This window comes from Paramisgurnus dabryanus, chromosome 20, assembly GCF_030506205.2.
Source record: "Paramisgurnus dabryanus chromosome 20, PD_genome_1.1, whole genome shotgun sequence".
NCBI classification, from domain to species: Eukaryota; Metazoa; Chordata; class Actinopteri; order Cypriniformes; family Cobitidae; genus Paramisgurnus; species Paramisgurnus dabryanus.
The window spans coordinates 25,714,088-25,732,692 of NC_133356.1; the positions used below are offsets into that span (position 1 = coordinate 25,714,088).

Here is an 18,605-nt window from a genome sequence, read left to right on the forward strand (position 1 = left end):
TTGAACATGTTGACTACTTTATAGCCACCAGCCTGGAAACCAATTTTGAACATCGATGTGTTTTCGACATCTTATTTAATAGGTTACAAGCCAAACAATGCACATTCACATCCTTTAAGTACAGTACATTTGGCACACAGTAAAATGTGTAAAATGACATGACAGTGATGCATCGCAGATGTCAAAAAAAGACAAATAATATCTTACGACTGTACAAATGAAGCTGCACAATACAATAAAAAAAACAAATACATACACATCTATGATACTTACAGTGACATAAAACACTAATATAACTTATATTAATATGCACTGTACCTCTGTATGTACAAATACTGTATTCACGTTTTACCAACGAGGTACTTTTTTTTAGGTGTGTTTACATTTATTTATCTGGAACTTGTCAATGTGTTTCCAAAGTAAAGTCATTTTAAAAGCAAGCACCCCCCGCACAAAAATAAAACCCACATCACTCATGAAATCTGAAATAGTATTATGAAGTGTGCATTAGGAAACAGGTATTTGGCAGGAGTTAGACAGTAAAGCTCATGTTAGGGGACTCTGCCCCTTAAGGGCAAACAGACATTAGTTCAGAAGTACACAACTGAGGCCAAACATGCTTTAAGAAAACATGCTACACAAGTGAAAAGAAACTGAAACACATGAAATATGCATTTAAGATTATACAGAAAAGTGATAACGGAAATAAATACATTTATTTAAACTATAAGAAACCCGTGATGAAATGCTGTTTTAAAATGTTGATTGTATTGTGAACATGTTTTCACTATTTATAATAAAATGCACTCCTGCGAAACTTTACAGCCTGAAGCCACTTTTCAGTTTCATGATATTCACATCTGAAAAACCTACAGTTTAATGCCTAATAATCTCCAATGAGCCATAGAGAAATTTTAGAACCCCTTGCAGTCAATATCAGTTTTTCATAATACCAAGGTTCTTTAATGCACATTTATTTTTGCAGGTGTCAGATAGGTGCAACCATAGGGTATGAGAAAGTTTGGTGCCTCAGTTGTGCTAAACAATGGAAGATCATCTGTACAGTATATACCTTGTTGCCATAGGAGCTTCATTTTGATTAAGTGTATAAAACACCAGGACTGCAGCAGCACGAAAAATAAAGGACCTGTGCCTGATGTCACGTGGCTTCACAACCTATCTGCAACTGGCATCAGATAAAAAAAAAATGAAAATCATAATAAACCATAAGAAAACCAGACCGTCACACATACATAAAATATTGCACATAACAGTTTCTCATTTTCTAGTGATACACAATAATATCATACGCATAACCATGCAATAGATGTTTGGTCTATTTTCAGAGAAGTTCACAATCAGGGTGACCAGGACGTGTATGCAAAGAGAGATGTGATTGGCTACTGTCCTGACCCAATCATTATTATGGGTCCTGTTGCATTGCATCCACAATTTTCACATCCTAGCAACAAGACAATCCAGTAATATAATAAAACACACACACACACAAAATCAAACACGCTAAAGGGGGCACTTCTGTAACATTACCCTCCAGTATGTAGGTAAACACACTCACAACATGAGTTTATGTCAACACTGCTATTTCAAATGAAAATGGCGAGGTGGTCACTTGACCGGTCTGTGCATAACCTCTTTCTAGTACCCTCCAATCAATCGCTGGCTAACAGACCATCATGTGATCCCAACGTTGAGCGCATTAATTTTCCAGCATGCACGTTCATAGCGTTACATTTCCGATACAATCATTGGTTCTTAACATTTGGTTTTTGCATTTCAAAACTGACAAAAACATAGTGTACAGTTTATGTGTTACATTGAGGGGCACACTGTGGAGAAAAATGAACTTTTCAGCAGAAAACTCAAGTATAGGTCTGTTTTTACGCATATGTGAGGGTCAGCGTACACCGGTGGATTTTTCAAATCCGTGTCTACGTCATACGCACAGAATGCGCATGCGAGTATGTAGGCCAGGAAAAGCATTGCAATTTGTCACAAACCGCATGCGTTGAAAGTATGTGCATTAGGGTTGTGACAATTAATCGGGCAAATGCGCGTTTTCTCAATGAATGAATTTGAATGAATTACGGTGAAATGCAGCCACATCCAAAAGCCAGGGGGCGCTCTCGCTTAGAAACACCATTTGTGCCACAGAAGAAGTAGTATACCAAACACTATTCCAGGAAATGTCTAAAGGAATATTTATATCGCTGTTCTTCAGATTGTTTCAGGTATTTTCATGATAATAAAGAATATTTTAAATGATTGTGTTTGACGAGTGTTGCTTTTTTAAATGCACGTTATAAACGAGTCAAACTTGTAGTGATTTTAGATTGATAAGGACTTCCTACTGATCACAGAGCCGTAGTACATGCACAAGCTGTGCATGAAACACTGAATCGGAGCCTTACGATTCAGAATCCATTTCAGACAGGTCTTTTTAATGGGAGCGCGATGCATCGATGCACATCCCTAATGTGCATGCGTATGATTCAAATAAAAATGCCTTGCAAGGCTGTGCGTGTATCCTCACATACACGTAAAAAACGAACTATACGCCATCATACTGTATGTGTAGCTCAGTGTTTTATTACATCCATTAAATACTTCACTCATCAGGCTCGCTGAGTGTCACTTTTGAAGGGCTTCAGCAGGAAATTACTAACTCTCTATATTTAAATAAAAGCATCAGATTCTTGGCAAATGATGGTCTGCAGTGAGTTCAAGGCGTGTGGGCACACAAGGCCTTTATGGCAACATGTGTAAAAAGTACAGCGCAGAAGACACAGGCTTCAGTTTTAAGACAGGGTCTCTTCGCCGAAGTAGGAGAAGCCTTTGAACTCATCCTGGTTGATCTGTTTAATAATGGTGTCCTCCACTGGCGTGAGCACCGGCTCCTCTCGGGTAAAGTCCTGGTCAAAATTATTGACGTCCCTTTTGGTTTTCTGTGGATGAAGAACATGACTCATGAGCAATTTGAGTGTTTAGGGGTAAGAAGGCACACAAACAAACATGACGTGTTCATAAACCTGACATGCATTTCCTTATATCAGGGGATAATTTTTGTCTTTATAATTTCTGTATTATATCCTTTATTCACCCCAACTCAACATTAGAGTGGTGTTTATATTTAAAGGAAAACACCACCGTTTTTCAATATTTTACTATGTTCTTACCTCAACTTAGACAAATTAAAGCAACACTATGTAGTTTCCATGTAAAAATGACTTACAGCTCCCCCATGTGGTTGAAAAGCGCAACAGTGCCTGGTATCAGACACTCTTCTGCAGGCAGGGGGAGGGGCGGGGCTGTGTGCTCTACCCTCCACCGCCACTTTCAGAGTGTGCTTGTAGCAGCTAGGAGGCTGCTTAGGTTGCAACAACAGTACAATTTGTCCAGTTAAAAGTTGTTCTATCACTGAAATAATTTTAGAGACATTATTTAAAGGTAAAAAAAACTACATAGTGTTGCTTTAATACCTATCTTTTTTCAATGCGTACACTTAGGGCCCTATCTTGCACCCAGCGCAATTGACTTCGTCAGTGACGCATGTATCATTCGTATTTTGCACCGGCGCACAGCGGGTTTTTCCCTCCACAGACGCACGTCGGCAAACTAGGGAATGAACTTGCACTCCCTGGGCGGTTCAGCGCAAAAAAGGAGGCGTGTTCCGGCGCAAACCATCCCTGATGCTATTTTGCAGTTTCAAAAAACAATTTCACCACTGACCAGAAAAAACTAGTCTAAAGTCAGTGGCGCGTTGCGCGTGGTTCATTATGCTATTTTAAGGGCGCATGCTTGACCATAATGTATAGCGTGCACAACGCGCACACACTTTGCTTATCTAATCTACACAAATGCAACAGTTATTTTTGCAAATCATAAATTGTTACAATAAAAAATATTAAGTGGTGAGCATTGTGGTAATAGTTTTTATTTATTGTGTGGCTGCGTTAAAAAATTATCATGCAAATAACTATTAAAATATTTTCATAAGTTTGTTGTGTGGCTGTATTACGTTTATGTTATGTAAATAATAATTAAAATGTTTTCATAAGAAACCTTAATGTATATGAACTTGATTTGTAAGTGTTCTTTGGGGTTGGACCTTGCTTGCGTTTCTTGGGTCCGATTTCAAAGCCCCCAAACCCTTTCAGCAGTGAGGGTGGACGCAGCGATGTCCTCTGCTGGCGTCTGTGTAGAGGCAGATCCACCTCCCGTTACACGGCGTGCCCGATTTATGCTGGCAAGCTTGGGATTCCCCCGTCTCCTGACATCACTGTAGCGCTTGGCGCAACGATGGGGATGCCAGCTGATGAGACTGTGGCTATTTCCTCTCACGCCTGTTTAACCTACGTTGATTTGGGAAGGTTTCTCCTATCCCCATACAAAGCAACTTCTCTGTCTTTGACTGCTCTTACAAGAACGTGGGTCTCCTCGGCTGTGAACCGCTCCTGGCGTGCGCCTGGTAAATCCGTCATAATAATAGCAACCCGCCATGGAACTTGCGCCCTTGCATTTAAAGGGAATGTTGGATAGCGTTCTGATTGGTTTATTTGACGTTACGCCCAAACCACACCTATGAATAATGAACCTACTTCAGACCAATGCCTTATTGATTTGCGCCTGGCGCAAGAGTTATTTTTCCGCCGGGGAAATAGCAACAGCGCCCAAGATCCGCCCACAAAGTCACTTGCGCATTGCGCTTCGCACTTGCGTTTCAGATCGTTAAAATAGGGCCCTTAATCTTTGTACAGTGCATTGTGAATGTGTTAGAATTTAGCCTAGCGCCATTCATTCCATATGGGGCATACACACCAAACGCAAGTTCAACGATTTGTGCGAGTAGATTACATAAAAAATCAATGAAAAGACGCGATCAAACGCGTCCTCGCGCGGGGTGAAGGGAATGATACGAATTGAGCAGCGCAATTGCCGCGAAAACATGAGCTATTCGCCTCAATTGCGCCTTCGCGCAAGTTAAAAATATTCAACTAAAGCAAAAAATTCGTATGACACAAAGTTCAATTCCGCGAGTAATCTAGAGTGAGCAACGCGATGCTACATGTTTGGTGTGTACGCAGCATTAGGGTCCAGACAGGGATGAAATTAGAAGCCACCAAACACTTCCATGTTACTGCGCAATAAGGTGGAAGTGCTGCAAACTAAGTGCCATACAATATAAAAAAATTTTATCCGCTTAAAAAATCGCCACATTTTATTTTGTGCCATCATACTTAGTCGTGTAACTACTCATGTAACAGCATTTAAATAGGGAAAACATGGACGTGTTTGGTGCCTTCTAAATTCATCCCTGTTTGGATCCTAAGGAATGAATGGGACTAGGCTTAATGCTAACACATTCACGACGCGCTGTACAAAAATAAAGTGCAAGCATTGGATAAAGATAGGTATTAATTAATATTAAATGTATTAAAAATTTATAAAAAGTATGTATTAAAATAAATTAAAAAACAGTGGTGTTTTCCTTTAAATGGACATGGTGTCCCAGCACAATAAATGTTTACAAAAACAATTAACAAATTAAACATTGAAATATAATAATGCACATATAAAACATGCAAAAAAAAATATATATATATATATTATTGTCTCTCACATTTCAATATTTCATGCCCTCTGCAGCTAATATTACACCCTATGAAACATGCACTATTGTGCTTGGCAAAAAACATGTTGATCTTATGTAGCTGGAAGGAAAGCCATATTTGTATGTTTTTAACCTTGTGTCACTTTCTTCATGGTGTTTAAAGATGATGGCATTACAAGCAAGTTAATTGTGTTGGTATACACTGTCAAAGTAATGGTTCCTTGCCTTTACTGGGGTGGTTCCCATAAGGTACATATTGGTACAAAATGTATACATATATCTGTACCTAAATGGTACACACAGGTCCTTTTAACATATGTCAGTTTGGCTTTTACAAAATGAAAGAAAAATTCATGCCAAAATAGTGTACATTGTGATTGAATGCCCAACAATAAGATACATATACATATGCAAAATTACATACACTCTCAGAAATAAGTACAAAAGTTGTCACTGGGAGGACAGTACATTATAAAAAGGTCCTAATGTGTACCATTTTGGTACAGATATGTACTATTAAGGTACTGTACCAATATGCAGCTTTTAGGTACAAAGTTGTACATTTTGAAAAGGTGCCGCCCCAGTGACAACTTTTGTACCTATATTTCTGAAAGTGTATTGTAGGTATTTGCACATTGATCAAAATTTTTTACTTTTCTGTCGGTCTTAGTACACAATGTAACTACAGGAGAGTCAAGTTTTAAATCGGAAAAATATTGAAATTCTTTGGTTATGTTTGAGATTCAATGGATTATGCTAAGCTATGCTAAAAGTGGTCTCGCCAGACCCGGAGATCGGCTGAATGGATTCTAAAACGGTAAAAATCAAGTGTTTAACTCAAGCGAAGCAAGAAAATTAGCATATTTTCAAAAAACCCTTTAACATTTCAAACAACTTGACAAAATAACAATACAAACATGGCACTGTTTTATCCATATATCTATGCACACAGGGTGTCTGTAGCTCATTTGGGTGTGTCTGCACTGTAAAAGGTCATGGGATCGATCCAAGGAAACACACATACCAATAAAATGTATACCTTGTAATGCACTATAAGCTGCTTTGGATAAAATTGTCTGCCACATGCGTAAATCTCTCTCGCTCTACTGGCTCTCTTATTTTCATAACCTCAGTATCTTGTCTCTCACACTCTCTAAAGGCCTTCATCAGCCGCGGGTAAGAACCTGATGGTAGACGGGACCCTACTCAAACAATCTGAGGGAACACACACCAGCCACTCTTTATCAAAACAGCTTCTGGTGTGTGCTGAAAGTCAAAGAGCATCTCAATGTTCACACTACCAAAAACAGACGTGTAACAAACACTGCAGTCATCTTCCTGATAACTGTTTCTGTTTCTTCTGTTAACTATGGTGAGACAGTAAGGTATACACATATACAATATCAACACTAAAACTAGTTTCCAAAATATAGGGAGCTGTCTGTCTGTATAGGCAACATATGATATTGTAGGCCTACAGATGCAAAGGTGGTTGCAAACCTTTTTTTGATTATATAAAAGATACCTTTGTGTGGCCAAATATGAGGTTGCATCACAAGAGAGAAGGCAATCCCATAATTCACTGTCATAAAGTCATTAAAAAACATACAGTATATAACATAGTATAAATAAACCAATACAATATAGTACAATATATATACAATATATTAGACAAATCAAGAGAGTTACACTGTCAAAAAACATTGTCAAAATATATACCATAGCTGTCACTGGGGCGGTACCCTTTCAAAAGAGTTCATGTTAGTACCTCACAGGTACATATGGGTATCAAAGAGTGCATATTATCACCTTAAAGGTACATGAAGGTACATATTTGTACAAAATGTATACATATCTGTACCTAATGGTATATTAGGTATTACTGGCTACAGGTATGTCACAGCTGGGGTACATATTTTGACAATAGTAAGCTGACAGCAAGGCAACCCACAACATTTGGAGGTTTATAAAAGAAATGTGTTTGTGAATAGGATAGAGCGGTGGCCTTTAACACACATTCTAGTACTTACAATGCGTGGTTTGAACGGCGGCTTGATCTTCCTCTGTTCCAGCAGTACCCAGTCAATCTCTTTGAAGAACGGATGAAGTTTAATAGCTTCCTCCAGTCCTTGAGACACAACGCAACCCAGCCGCTTACTGGGGCTCTTTGTCATGAACTACAAATAGTGAAGATACAGAAAAGATTAGAGATGCAAAATACCCCCCAAAAAGAAATGCATGTGGAAACAGACATGAGAGCATCATGTTGTGGGCTGTTTATTACTGCATGTTGACTCAAGATGGTCTAAGATGATGTAGTTACGCATCCTGTGGACCTGAGATGACCCGGTCATGTGACCGAAGTGCCAGTAAGACAGATCGCAGAGTGACAATGACTCTGTCCAAGACAAACAGGCTGCCTTTCCCACAAAGCTTTACAAATGGGCAGGGAACAGCCAAAGTAAATCTTGGACATGTGTTGGAAAATGGGGGACACACAAAGAACACAGTAAACACACAAGCACGCACACACTTATGTGCACACTTATTTAAAGTGTAAAGGGAAACACAAGCGGTCATAAATACAAATATGACAACAGAGAAACATCTACTGTATTACCACAGAAAATAACAAATAAGACCTCATCTATGAGATTAAATAGAGAGCAAATTGACTTAAATCTGCAATTAAGTTCAAATTAAGTTTAACCCAAACATTTCTTATCTTACTTTATGTGATGCTATCCACATTTGACATTTTTTCTAGCTTTAAATAATGTCTCATATTATTTTTTATTTTTCCTAAGCTAGCTTTTTGGAGAAATATCTGAGAAACGGATGAGAAACATCAAGACTGTTTAAGGAAGAGTGACCAATCTAACGGTGGTCCTCTCGCCCGAAATCAGACCTCTGAGATTACACAACTCACAAATCCAGCAGGGAACACAAACAATCTGCTCTTTTCCCACAAGCAGTGTCATTTTCCAAACTCGCTTCTTCCTTTGCTCTCTCTCTCTCTCTCTCTCTCTCTCTCTCTTTATAAGATATACAACAAGGCCTACAGCAAATAAAGACTGTGTCACAATTACACAATCACACTATCTATCTATATGTCTTTTTGTCTGTCTGTCTATTTATCATTTAGCACCACAATTCCCACAGATGTTAATACATTTTCAATACCTCCTAGGCTTAAATTTGGTTTTTAAAAATATATGATCTTCTTAGAGATCCGATTGTGTTAATAAGTTTTTAATGTACACAATTAAACATTGAAGATGCAGAGTCTACGAATAGGAAAACGAGGAAGGTTACAGACATGATTGGATGGATAAAGATGGATAAAGAAGACAACGTGACACATGTGAATGTGAACATGTACCGCTTTAAGAATGCTGACAGCATCTTTGCTGAGCCAGATTGGATAAAGGACGTCGTCATGGAGAATAGACTCAAAGAGGTCATCCTCATTATCTGCTTCAAATGGAGGTTGACCAGCCATCATCTCGTACATCAGCACACCTAGAGCCCACCAATCCACTGATGGGCCGTACTCCAGCTCCTGCAAGATCTGCACGTTCAAAAGACACGGGATGTAAGATAATATCATAGGGATGATTTTTTGGACTGTTTTATAAAGACATGATAAAATGTGTTGAAATGGATCTGAGAATACGGCATTATTTTTAACAGCCAAAAACATAATACACAGACTAGTACACCATTTAAGTAAATAAGATATTATTTATTATTTTTAATAACATTTATTAAATTTTTTTGTATGTAATTAGTCATTGATCATTCAACAGTTATCTGTGTTGGGACCTTAAAAATCATGTATAAAAACAAAACTAAAATAAAAAACTAAACAGAAATAAATAGTAGATAAAATCTTTATATCTAAAAACTGAGAAAAGCAAATAGTAGTAAAAAGTAGAAAATAAGAAAATCGCGTTTGTTGGACATTTGTCTCTATGAAAGTGTGAAATACTGTACCTCGGGTGCAATATAATCTGGCGTGCCACAGAATGTTGTGGTTGTGATGCCGTCCAGAATTCCCTCCTTACACATGCCAAAATCTGCCAGCTTACAGTGACCTTCTGCATCCAGCAAAATGTTGTCTAGTTTTAAATCCCTGCGAAGAGAGTAAAAACAAGCAAAACTTAAATCAACAATCAAACTGAAAAGATTACACACTTTTCCTCCAAACTGAATCACCAGGAAAATGGAGCGGATGTACTTTACACCCTACCTTGCAATTACTATGAACGGTGTTTCGAGCATTGAAGCTTTTAAAAGGTTCATAGAAATCGTCCAGAAATAGTACATACTGTATGACTCATGCACTGAATTTAATTTTGAACCAGATCTTTTTAATTTATTTTTTATTTTGAACAAATCACTTTGAACTGGAATGAACGTCCTCAACCAAAAGATCCGACCGATAAAAATCATCTGTTATAATTATGTACTAATATAAAACCCATAAGAGTTATTTTTTTAAATTGAGATTTATATATAATATCAACTGAAAGCTAAATAAATAAACTTTTAATGCATTGATGTATGGCTTGTTAGCATAGGATAATATAATAATAATTTAAATATCTTAAACCCGATGGTGCAAAACATATTGAGAAAATCACTTGTCGTTAGCAATTGCATCCACTCACAAATATAACGTTTTTATATATTTCTGCTAGAAAATGTACAAATATCTTCATGAAAAATGATCTTAATACCCTAATGATGTTTGGTATTGGTTTTATTTAAAGGGATAGCTCCGCCAAAAATGATATTAAACCTAGATTTACTCAGCCCCAACTGTCCGAGATGCACATGTTCATCATTTTTCAGACAAACACATTTTCAGTTTTTTAAGAAAATGTTTTAGATCTTTCAGTTAATCAAATGTAGTGTTACGGGGTCCACGTCCTTCAAGTCCAAAAAATGTGCATCCATCCTTCGCAAAAGAAATCCAAACGTCTCCACGATGATAAACAAAGGCCTTCTGAGGGTAATATACGCGGTTTTGTTGTAGAAATATCCATATTTAAAACTTTATAAACAAAAATAACTAGCTTCTGGTAATGCTGCCATCTTAGACTCCTCTGTATTCAGGAGAAAGTATCAGCGTAGTGTCCGCACTTTTCTTAGTGACGTATGACAAATTCCTCATCTTGAATGCGGACGCGACTAAGATGGCGGGTTTACTGGAAGCTAGTTATTTTCGTTTATAAAGTTTTACATTTGGATATTTCTACAACAACACTGCCTTTGTTTATCATCGTGGAGCTGTTTGGATTTCTTTTGTGAAGGATGGATGCACATTTTTTGGACTTGAAGGATGTGGACCCCGTAACTTTACACTTGATTAACTGAAAGATCTAAAACATTTTCTTAAATAACTAAAAATATGTTCGTCTGACAAATGATTGACATGTGCATCTCGGACAGCTTGAGGGTGAGTAAATTATAGGTTTAATATCATTTTTGGCCAAATTATCCCTTTAACTCTTTCGCCGTCAAGAGAAAACGCTTCCCTGCCAATGACGAGATTTTCCGTCTTTCCGCAATACCGCTATTATCCACCAAGTGGCGCCCTTCCGCAACTTTTTAAACCCAGAAGTACTGCCCTATGGCAAGCGGCTGCATGTCCGTGTCTGTTCTAAAGATCGCTCTGAATGGGATCTCTATAAAAAGTCCGTCACAAAAATTGAATTATCTCTGCTTTTTGCTCAAAATGGGGTGTTTTTGCAGAAACCTACCCATATTCAAAAGCTGATTACAAAAGAACCACTGAAGGTAGGATGAAACGGTTTTTTTGTTTGAAAGAAGAGGGTCTGTTCTTTCATTTGGTATATTGCATGTTTATATATTTAATGCTGGAAGGCATTAAACTTTGGTGAAAATCATGAAAAACGCTGGCGCTGGCTGGCAACTTGTTTTAAAAACGCTGGCGGTGAAAGAGTTAAAAAAGCGGCCACAAAATCATTCAAAAACTCACATTTTGCATTTCATGGAAGAAAGAACATCAAGCGGGTCTGGAATAACATTAGGGTGAGTAAACAGTAATAAACTAATGAACTCTCTCTTTAAAAGGAACGAAAAAAGTAAATAATTGCAATACCACTTCAAAGATATTGCAGAATGGAATCCATTACACAGGATTATGAATGAAAGTGAACATATTTTGCCCAAAATTCATGTTACTCTACTGGTGGGACTGCGGGGTAGTACTGTATGACAAAAACACTGCTCAAATGGTCCTAGTCTACTGTTACAGAGCAAAGCACAGTGTGTATCTGTGCAGACTGCGACTGTGTCTGTGAGTTTAACCAGCACAAGGGTACACAGGAACAGACACAGAAAGAGAGAGAGAAAAAAAGGCAGAGAGAAGGCTGATAAGGTGCTACTGATGAAAGACAAGGAGGAGATGGATGAAACCAGTTGGATTGGAGTTTGATGGTTGATTGCAACAAGAATGTCAACATCACTACTCAGGATGTCATTCAGCCGAAGGTGTTTTCATAAAAACCATCCTCACGGAGAAGGGAGGGGTGTTTCAGATGCCTTATGCAACTGTTCTCTTTCAGATAGAGCATGGCACGTTCCTGTTTATCTGAAAGGTGGTGTGAAAGAGGGTTCCCCTCTCTTTCTTTTCCCATCAAATTCATTTAATGCCTCTTTACAACGGTGTGGAAAAATGCCTTGTAATGAATGCTGGGAATATGTGGGGTGAGAGACCCACTTCCCAAATTTTCCATGACTTGATTGATGACCTGAGACAAAATGTGTGGGAGTATCACAGGTTAGGACTCACCTGAATTCCTTTTATGTTTTCTAGATTATAAAAACCCTTTGATCTACAATGCAAGAAAACAAATGGTCAAAAATGATCCCTATAGCTGTTACTGGGGCAGAACCCTTTAAAAAGACACATTTAGGTGCAAAGATGTATGAAAGGGTACTACCCCAGTGACCTTTTTGACCATTTTATCTGACAGTGTAGAGGCATGAAATGAGTTTTGCAAACCAAGTTGTGAACCTTCAATATATTGAAAAATATATGTCTGAAAGACACTTAAATATAATGGATCAGATAGTAAAGGAAAACAAGCAACATGTTATACGAGAACTCTTTTAAAGGCGTTTGAAAAGTGTCCCAGGATGCACCTCATGAAAATGGCTAAGAGAATGTTAAGATTTTAAATGCAGATATTTTCTGGCCACTGTACAATTTCTATATTTTCGTTTGTGCCTTATCATACAGTAATGACATCTTTACTGTAAAAAAAGGGAAAGAGTAAAGATAAAACAAGAGAGAGAAGAGAGACAGACAGAAAGAGAGAGTGAGAGAGAGAGAGTATTGTGTTCTACTTTACAGAATGTTCCAGATTTGTCCATCTCTCAGTCTTTTTTTATTTCATTTTCTCTCCCATTTCGGTCAATCTTCCAGCCTTAGCATCTTTCGGGACATCCCGATCACATCTCTACTCTTCACTTGTACTCCAGAGACGAGATTTGAATTCCTCATCTGAGCTTAATTTGTTTATTCAGAATATGTGATGTTGCAACATTGACCTCTCTAATCTTTTTCCTCTTTGTAGTTCATGAAAAGTGAATGCTTTTGGTTTTATTTCTGTTAAGTAATGCTGGTTTCACAGTGACTGACTGAGGTCTGAGGAAACTGGAGGTATTACAGGAGGTATTGTGTTACAAATTACAAAATTTTTAGCACTTTTTTCATAGTTCTGTACCATTTTTTTTAATAGCAGAACAGGTAACACTTAACAGGTTAAGGTTGTATTTGTTAACATTATGTAATTTGTTAATTAAATGCATCAGCTATCATAAACTAACAATGAACAACATACAGTACAGTAGTTTTTCCAATATTTATTCATCTTTGTTACTGTTACTGTAGACTGCTGGGTTATTTTCAAAAAGGATGAAACCATTCCATTTGGGTTGTAATTTATTAGGTCAATTATAAAGATTTTATGGGTTAATTCAACCCAACGACTGAGCTTGAGACTTTTTGACCCAACGCTGGGTTGTAAATAATCCAGAATTTTTTAGAGTTTAGTTAATCTTATCACAATTGTTCATGTTAGTTTACTGTGCATTAACTAATGTTAACAGATACAACTTTTGATTTTAAGTATGTATTAATAAGTGCAGAAATTGAACTGAGAATATAAAATGCTTTAAAAGTATTGTTTAATGTTAGTATGTTAGCTAATGCATTAAAGACAATATCGAAAATGGCCTGTATTACAGTGTGCCATGTAGCCGTCCATCAATGTAAATGATGTGCAAAGTAGCTAAACCAAAAAGTGCACGATTAATAAAGTTATTGGCTTTTAAAGTAGGGAGTCTAGGTCAATGCATGTTGCACTATACAAAGGCTAAGTGCGGTAACTACGCAAACACTGAAACTGAGAAAAAATGCTCTTAAAGTTTTTTTTACACCAGCCAGTCAAACATGTAACTGCAATTTTGGCACACATGTTTCTCTGAAATGGGACAAAATTGAACCAGGAGACTTTGTCACAAGACACAACACATCTCACAAAGCCCATTTCAACCCTTTACTTAATTTTGACCAAATGCATAGTTACTCTGAGAAATTGAGTAATATTAAATGTATATTTTGAGAAAATGACAGTGTTTTTTTACTTTGCATGCATTTAAACCTGTTATTAAGGACTCCTTAACAATATTAGGCAGATTAGAAATTGGACTTGACTGACACCAATGTTAACAAATACAAGCTTATTGTAAAGTGATATAGTGTAACACCTAATATAGACGGTTTCAGCAGTAACAACATAAACAAGCGGCTTTCGTGGTCAACACGTAACTTCCGTTAAACTCCGATAAGAATAAATAACAACAAAGTACTTTAAACATAGTTTATTTATATAACAAGAAAAATAAACAACACAAAGAGTACCTAGAAAACAAAACATTTGTTATTTTCGATGAGGTATTTGTTCAAGAGTTCAGTTAAGCAACTAAAAAAAACTGAAAACGGAAGTAAAGTTCGGACCAGACGTGTATCGCATCACCGCATGTGCGTCCAATGAAACTGTCTATAGGAGATGGGCAGTTTGCTTCATGTTTCGGTTAATTTGATAACTTCATCTTTTTTTATTTGGGAAATCCTTTTATTTCTTTTTCTTACTAGGTGGAATGGAAACCTTAACAATTGTAGTAAAATGATCAAAAGGGCTTATACATAATTCATCCCCAACCCTTGTCCTTGTCAACTGCAGGCTCGTGGAAATTCAACTGTACAATAACATATAAAACATAAAAGGTTTGCAATTAACTGTTGTATTGTACACAGCAGCTCCTTTCATTTAAAGATAAGCACTGCTTTTTTAAGAGAACGCTACAAGAACAACAGCGAGAAAGAAAAAAAGAGAGAGAGAGAGAGAGAGAGAGACGGGAGAGAGAGGCGACTCAATTTAGAGCATTTCCTGTGTTTTCAAGTGAATCTTCAGAAGTGATTTTTTCCATTACGCAAACAGCAATCTTTGCTACTTAAATGTGCTAAAACAACAAGCTACAAATATATGCATTTGCTGTACATGTGTCACTCCATTTCTCCACATAAAACAAAAAAAGGGCGACACCTCTATAAAACCTTTTTTTTATAGAAAACAAAAAAATTTGCACCGTCATTTAATAATTTTTTTACCTAAAAAAAGTATAATTAAATTGCACAATTTTGGGGGGATGGTTTAACCCATGGTTGGATAAATATTGGACAGAACCAACTGTCGGGTATAAATAAACCTATGCTGGATTCAGAGCATGTCACCATAGAGCGATCGAGGAGCGTAACGTGTGAAATATAGTTGGAGTGCAGAGCGGGTTTTATCCAAAGGCCGGTTTGATCGCTAAAGGGTTGTGTACACCAAAACTTTTAAACATGGCTAAAAAACGCCTGGACAATTTCAGCGCGGAAGAAAACCGCTAGCTGCTGGATTATTTGAAAAACGCAGAGCTTCCATTGGAAACAATTGAAAACATGCGCCGGCCGCGGACGTAAAAGCTTTGGTGTGTCCAGCCCCTAAGACTCACACCATGAGTCTACACTGTCAAAAATAAAGGTACAAATCTGTCACTGGGGCAGTACCCTTTAAAAAAGGTCCTAATATGTACCATTTAGGTACAAATATCGTTAGGTTAAAACGGCAGGTGTTAGGCATGCAGAAGAATTTTTCATTTGAGTGAGTGTGGAGCGATTTCACCGTAGCAGGATGAAATTGTAGGTGAGCGGGGAGTGGGAATTCTCACCGCTCAGCTCCGCTCACACGCTCTGGCTGGGTTATTGTTACCCAGCCATGGGGTGATACAACCCATACACTCCAAGAAATAAAAGGTACAAGAAGGTACAAGTTGTCACTGGGGTGGTCCCTTTACAAAATATGCACTTTTGCACCTCAAAAATGCATATTAGTTCCCTAAAAATGGTACATACAGTAAGAGGACCTTTTTAAAGGTTACCATCCCAGTAACCCGATGTATGTATCTAAAAGTGACAAACCCAACCGTTGGGTTAAATTAACCCAGAACATTTTTATATATGACATATACAACCCAGCATAGGTTAAATTACAACCAAGTGGCTTGGTTTCATCCCTTTTTGACCCAACTCAGGGTGTAAAACAACCCAACATTTTTAGTGTGTTAGATCATTTGAAATGTTTTCATGCAAATCTAACATTCTGAAGTAATTATGTTTAAAGCAATTATTTACAAAAACTAAGTGTTTTTTTTTCTGTGGCCTAATGCATATCAATGATCCCTGACTGTATTACACAAATACTTATTGTATGACGGGCTACAGAACTTTAATGGCCCCATGCTGTTCCTATGTAGGTGAAAGGTCACAAAGAACACACAGGGTACAGTTAATCTAAGGAGCACATCTCACATGCATGAATGTTTAAGGTATGGGAATGCTTGAATAAATAGCAGTTCACATGTTGACAGATAAGCCCTTTGAGTATCAGAGCTTTTGTGACTTTCATATCCTAGTAAGAATACTGTTCGATGTTACGCCGTGAGAATAATCCCAAAAGAGCAACGGGTCGACAAAAGATGGAAAAACAACAAGAGGAGCTACATCTACCACCTGCTCCTTCTTGTCTATTTATAGATGCGCTGATCTGAACAAACAACCTAACCAGCCACTGGAAATCTAAGGAAAGTCAAGCTCAAACACGTCCTATTTATCCGGATCAAACTTCTGCAGTCTCCATCAAAACCGCCACCATCATGTCTTGCATAGATTTTGTTCCAGAATGTTCTGTATTTTTTTACTGGTACTGGTATGTAAGACAGGTCACAGAGAAGTAGCCTGAGTTGATATAGGGGAAAAATGCGGATCTGCCATGCATTTGAAGCAGCGCGCGCTAACACACAAGCCGTGTCCGGACACGCTGCTTTTGCCAGCCTCCGACAATGCAGGGCTTTCCCAAAACCAAGGGATGCCATTCACTGATACTATCTTAAGACTTTATTATTGGCACAAGACCAGGGCTGGTGAATGTTATATCCATAGCTTTTATATGATATCAGATTAAACGCTGCTGTGATCTTTTTTTAAGGCTTGTAATAAGGCACCTGAGGTTTCAGAGCATACTAAACAGATCGACCAGAATCCTTCAAGTTACTGGTCCTTACAGCAGTTCAAATAATTCATATGGTTTAAAAAACAATGGGAGACTGTGAATATTGCTCAGCAATTTAATGTATACAAGCACAATGTATAACTATATAGGCACAAACGTCATTGAAGATGACCACTGCTATTGTCCAGTCAAAACTTTTGTATAAATTTTGTTTATCGCAAATACTGTAGACACCATTACTGGAGCATTTTGCACATGCTATGAATTAGCTTAAATCCTACCATTAAATATCATAAGCCACATTTTTATTAAAATAATCATTAACATACATTTTGCTAATGCTAATTAAGGGGCACTTCACATTCCTCTTTCTTTCCAATGCGCTTGGGCTGTGATCAGTGTTTGAATTGAAGGAGGTCTGGGATGGTCCCGGACCTCCTATAAGCACTAAGGGACCCCCTATAAAGCACAAAATTATAAATTAGGGGAGTCCCCTGGTTTTTATTAAAATTAAAATACTACAGCTGTGCTGCCAAAAAGCAATAATGTCCATTATTTGTCCCATTTTCGCAATAAACAAATCCAAAAGATTTCTGTCTAAAATAAATGTAAACTCTCAAGTGCGCCTCACGCTGTTTTCTCGAGGAATTGACAGATTGTTCGATTCAGGTTTAGGAGTGGGTTAGAAAATAACTCTAATTTGAAGTGGAAAGTGGTTAGTGTTTGAGTTAAAGGTGGGGTGCATGTTCTCTAAAAGCCAATGTTGATATTTAAAATCACCTAAAGAAACACGCCCCTACTACAATAGAATCTGGACCTTCTTTTGATAGGCCTGTCCCTTACCCTAATGTCGGTTAGTAAGCACGCCCCTTACTGCTGATTGGCTACAAGTGTGTTTGGTTAATTTGGTACTCAGCCCGTCTCCCTTTTCCAGTGAAAAAGTGTTTTTCAAAAATCATGCCTTTTTTTAAGGGGATGAATTTAAGGGGTAATTTGGGTTTTTGTTAAAACTTTGATCCAGGACCAACAAAAAATTTTGATCTTACTTTATCACATCACGGTGACCCTATAATGATGAGGGAGGGGAATTAAGGTGGCTAGGCCAGGGGGTGGGGCTTAGCTAGGGGACTATAATTGTTGCCATAATTCAAACACTGGCTGTGATAGCATCTGCTGTGCTGTTGCTAAGCAACATTAATCCACACTCCCCATAGTGTCTCCATGCATTGTTTTTTTTCTATTTGTATCAAAATAATATCCACTATGATCAGCTGTTCCTCCTTTTTGACTTAATGACACAATGTTGATACGTAAAGAGTGAAGCT

General features: G+C 37.6%; 1 protein-coding gene across 1 annotated transcript in view; it reads right to left on the reverse strand.

The window, feature by feature from the left end:
* prkceb (protein kinase C, epsilon b) overlaps positions 1-18,605 on the reverse strand; it is a 105,486-nt gene continuing 86,881 nt past the window's right edge. The window contains exons 12-15 of the mRNA XM_065297320.2: positions 9,626-9,764; positions 9,012-9,200; positions 7,660-7,806; positions 1-2,963 (exon numbers count right to left, since the gene is read on the reverse strand). Coding sequence (XP_065153392.1) covers positions 2,817-2,963; positions 7,660-7,806; positions 9,012-9,200; positions 9,626-9,764 — 622 coding nt within the window. The 3' untranslated portion in view covers positions 1-2,816. The remainder of the gene's footprint in view (positions 2,964-7,659; positions 7,807-9,011; positions 9,201-9,625; positions 9,765-18,605) is intronic.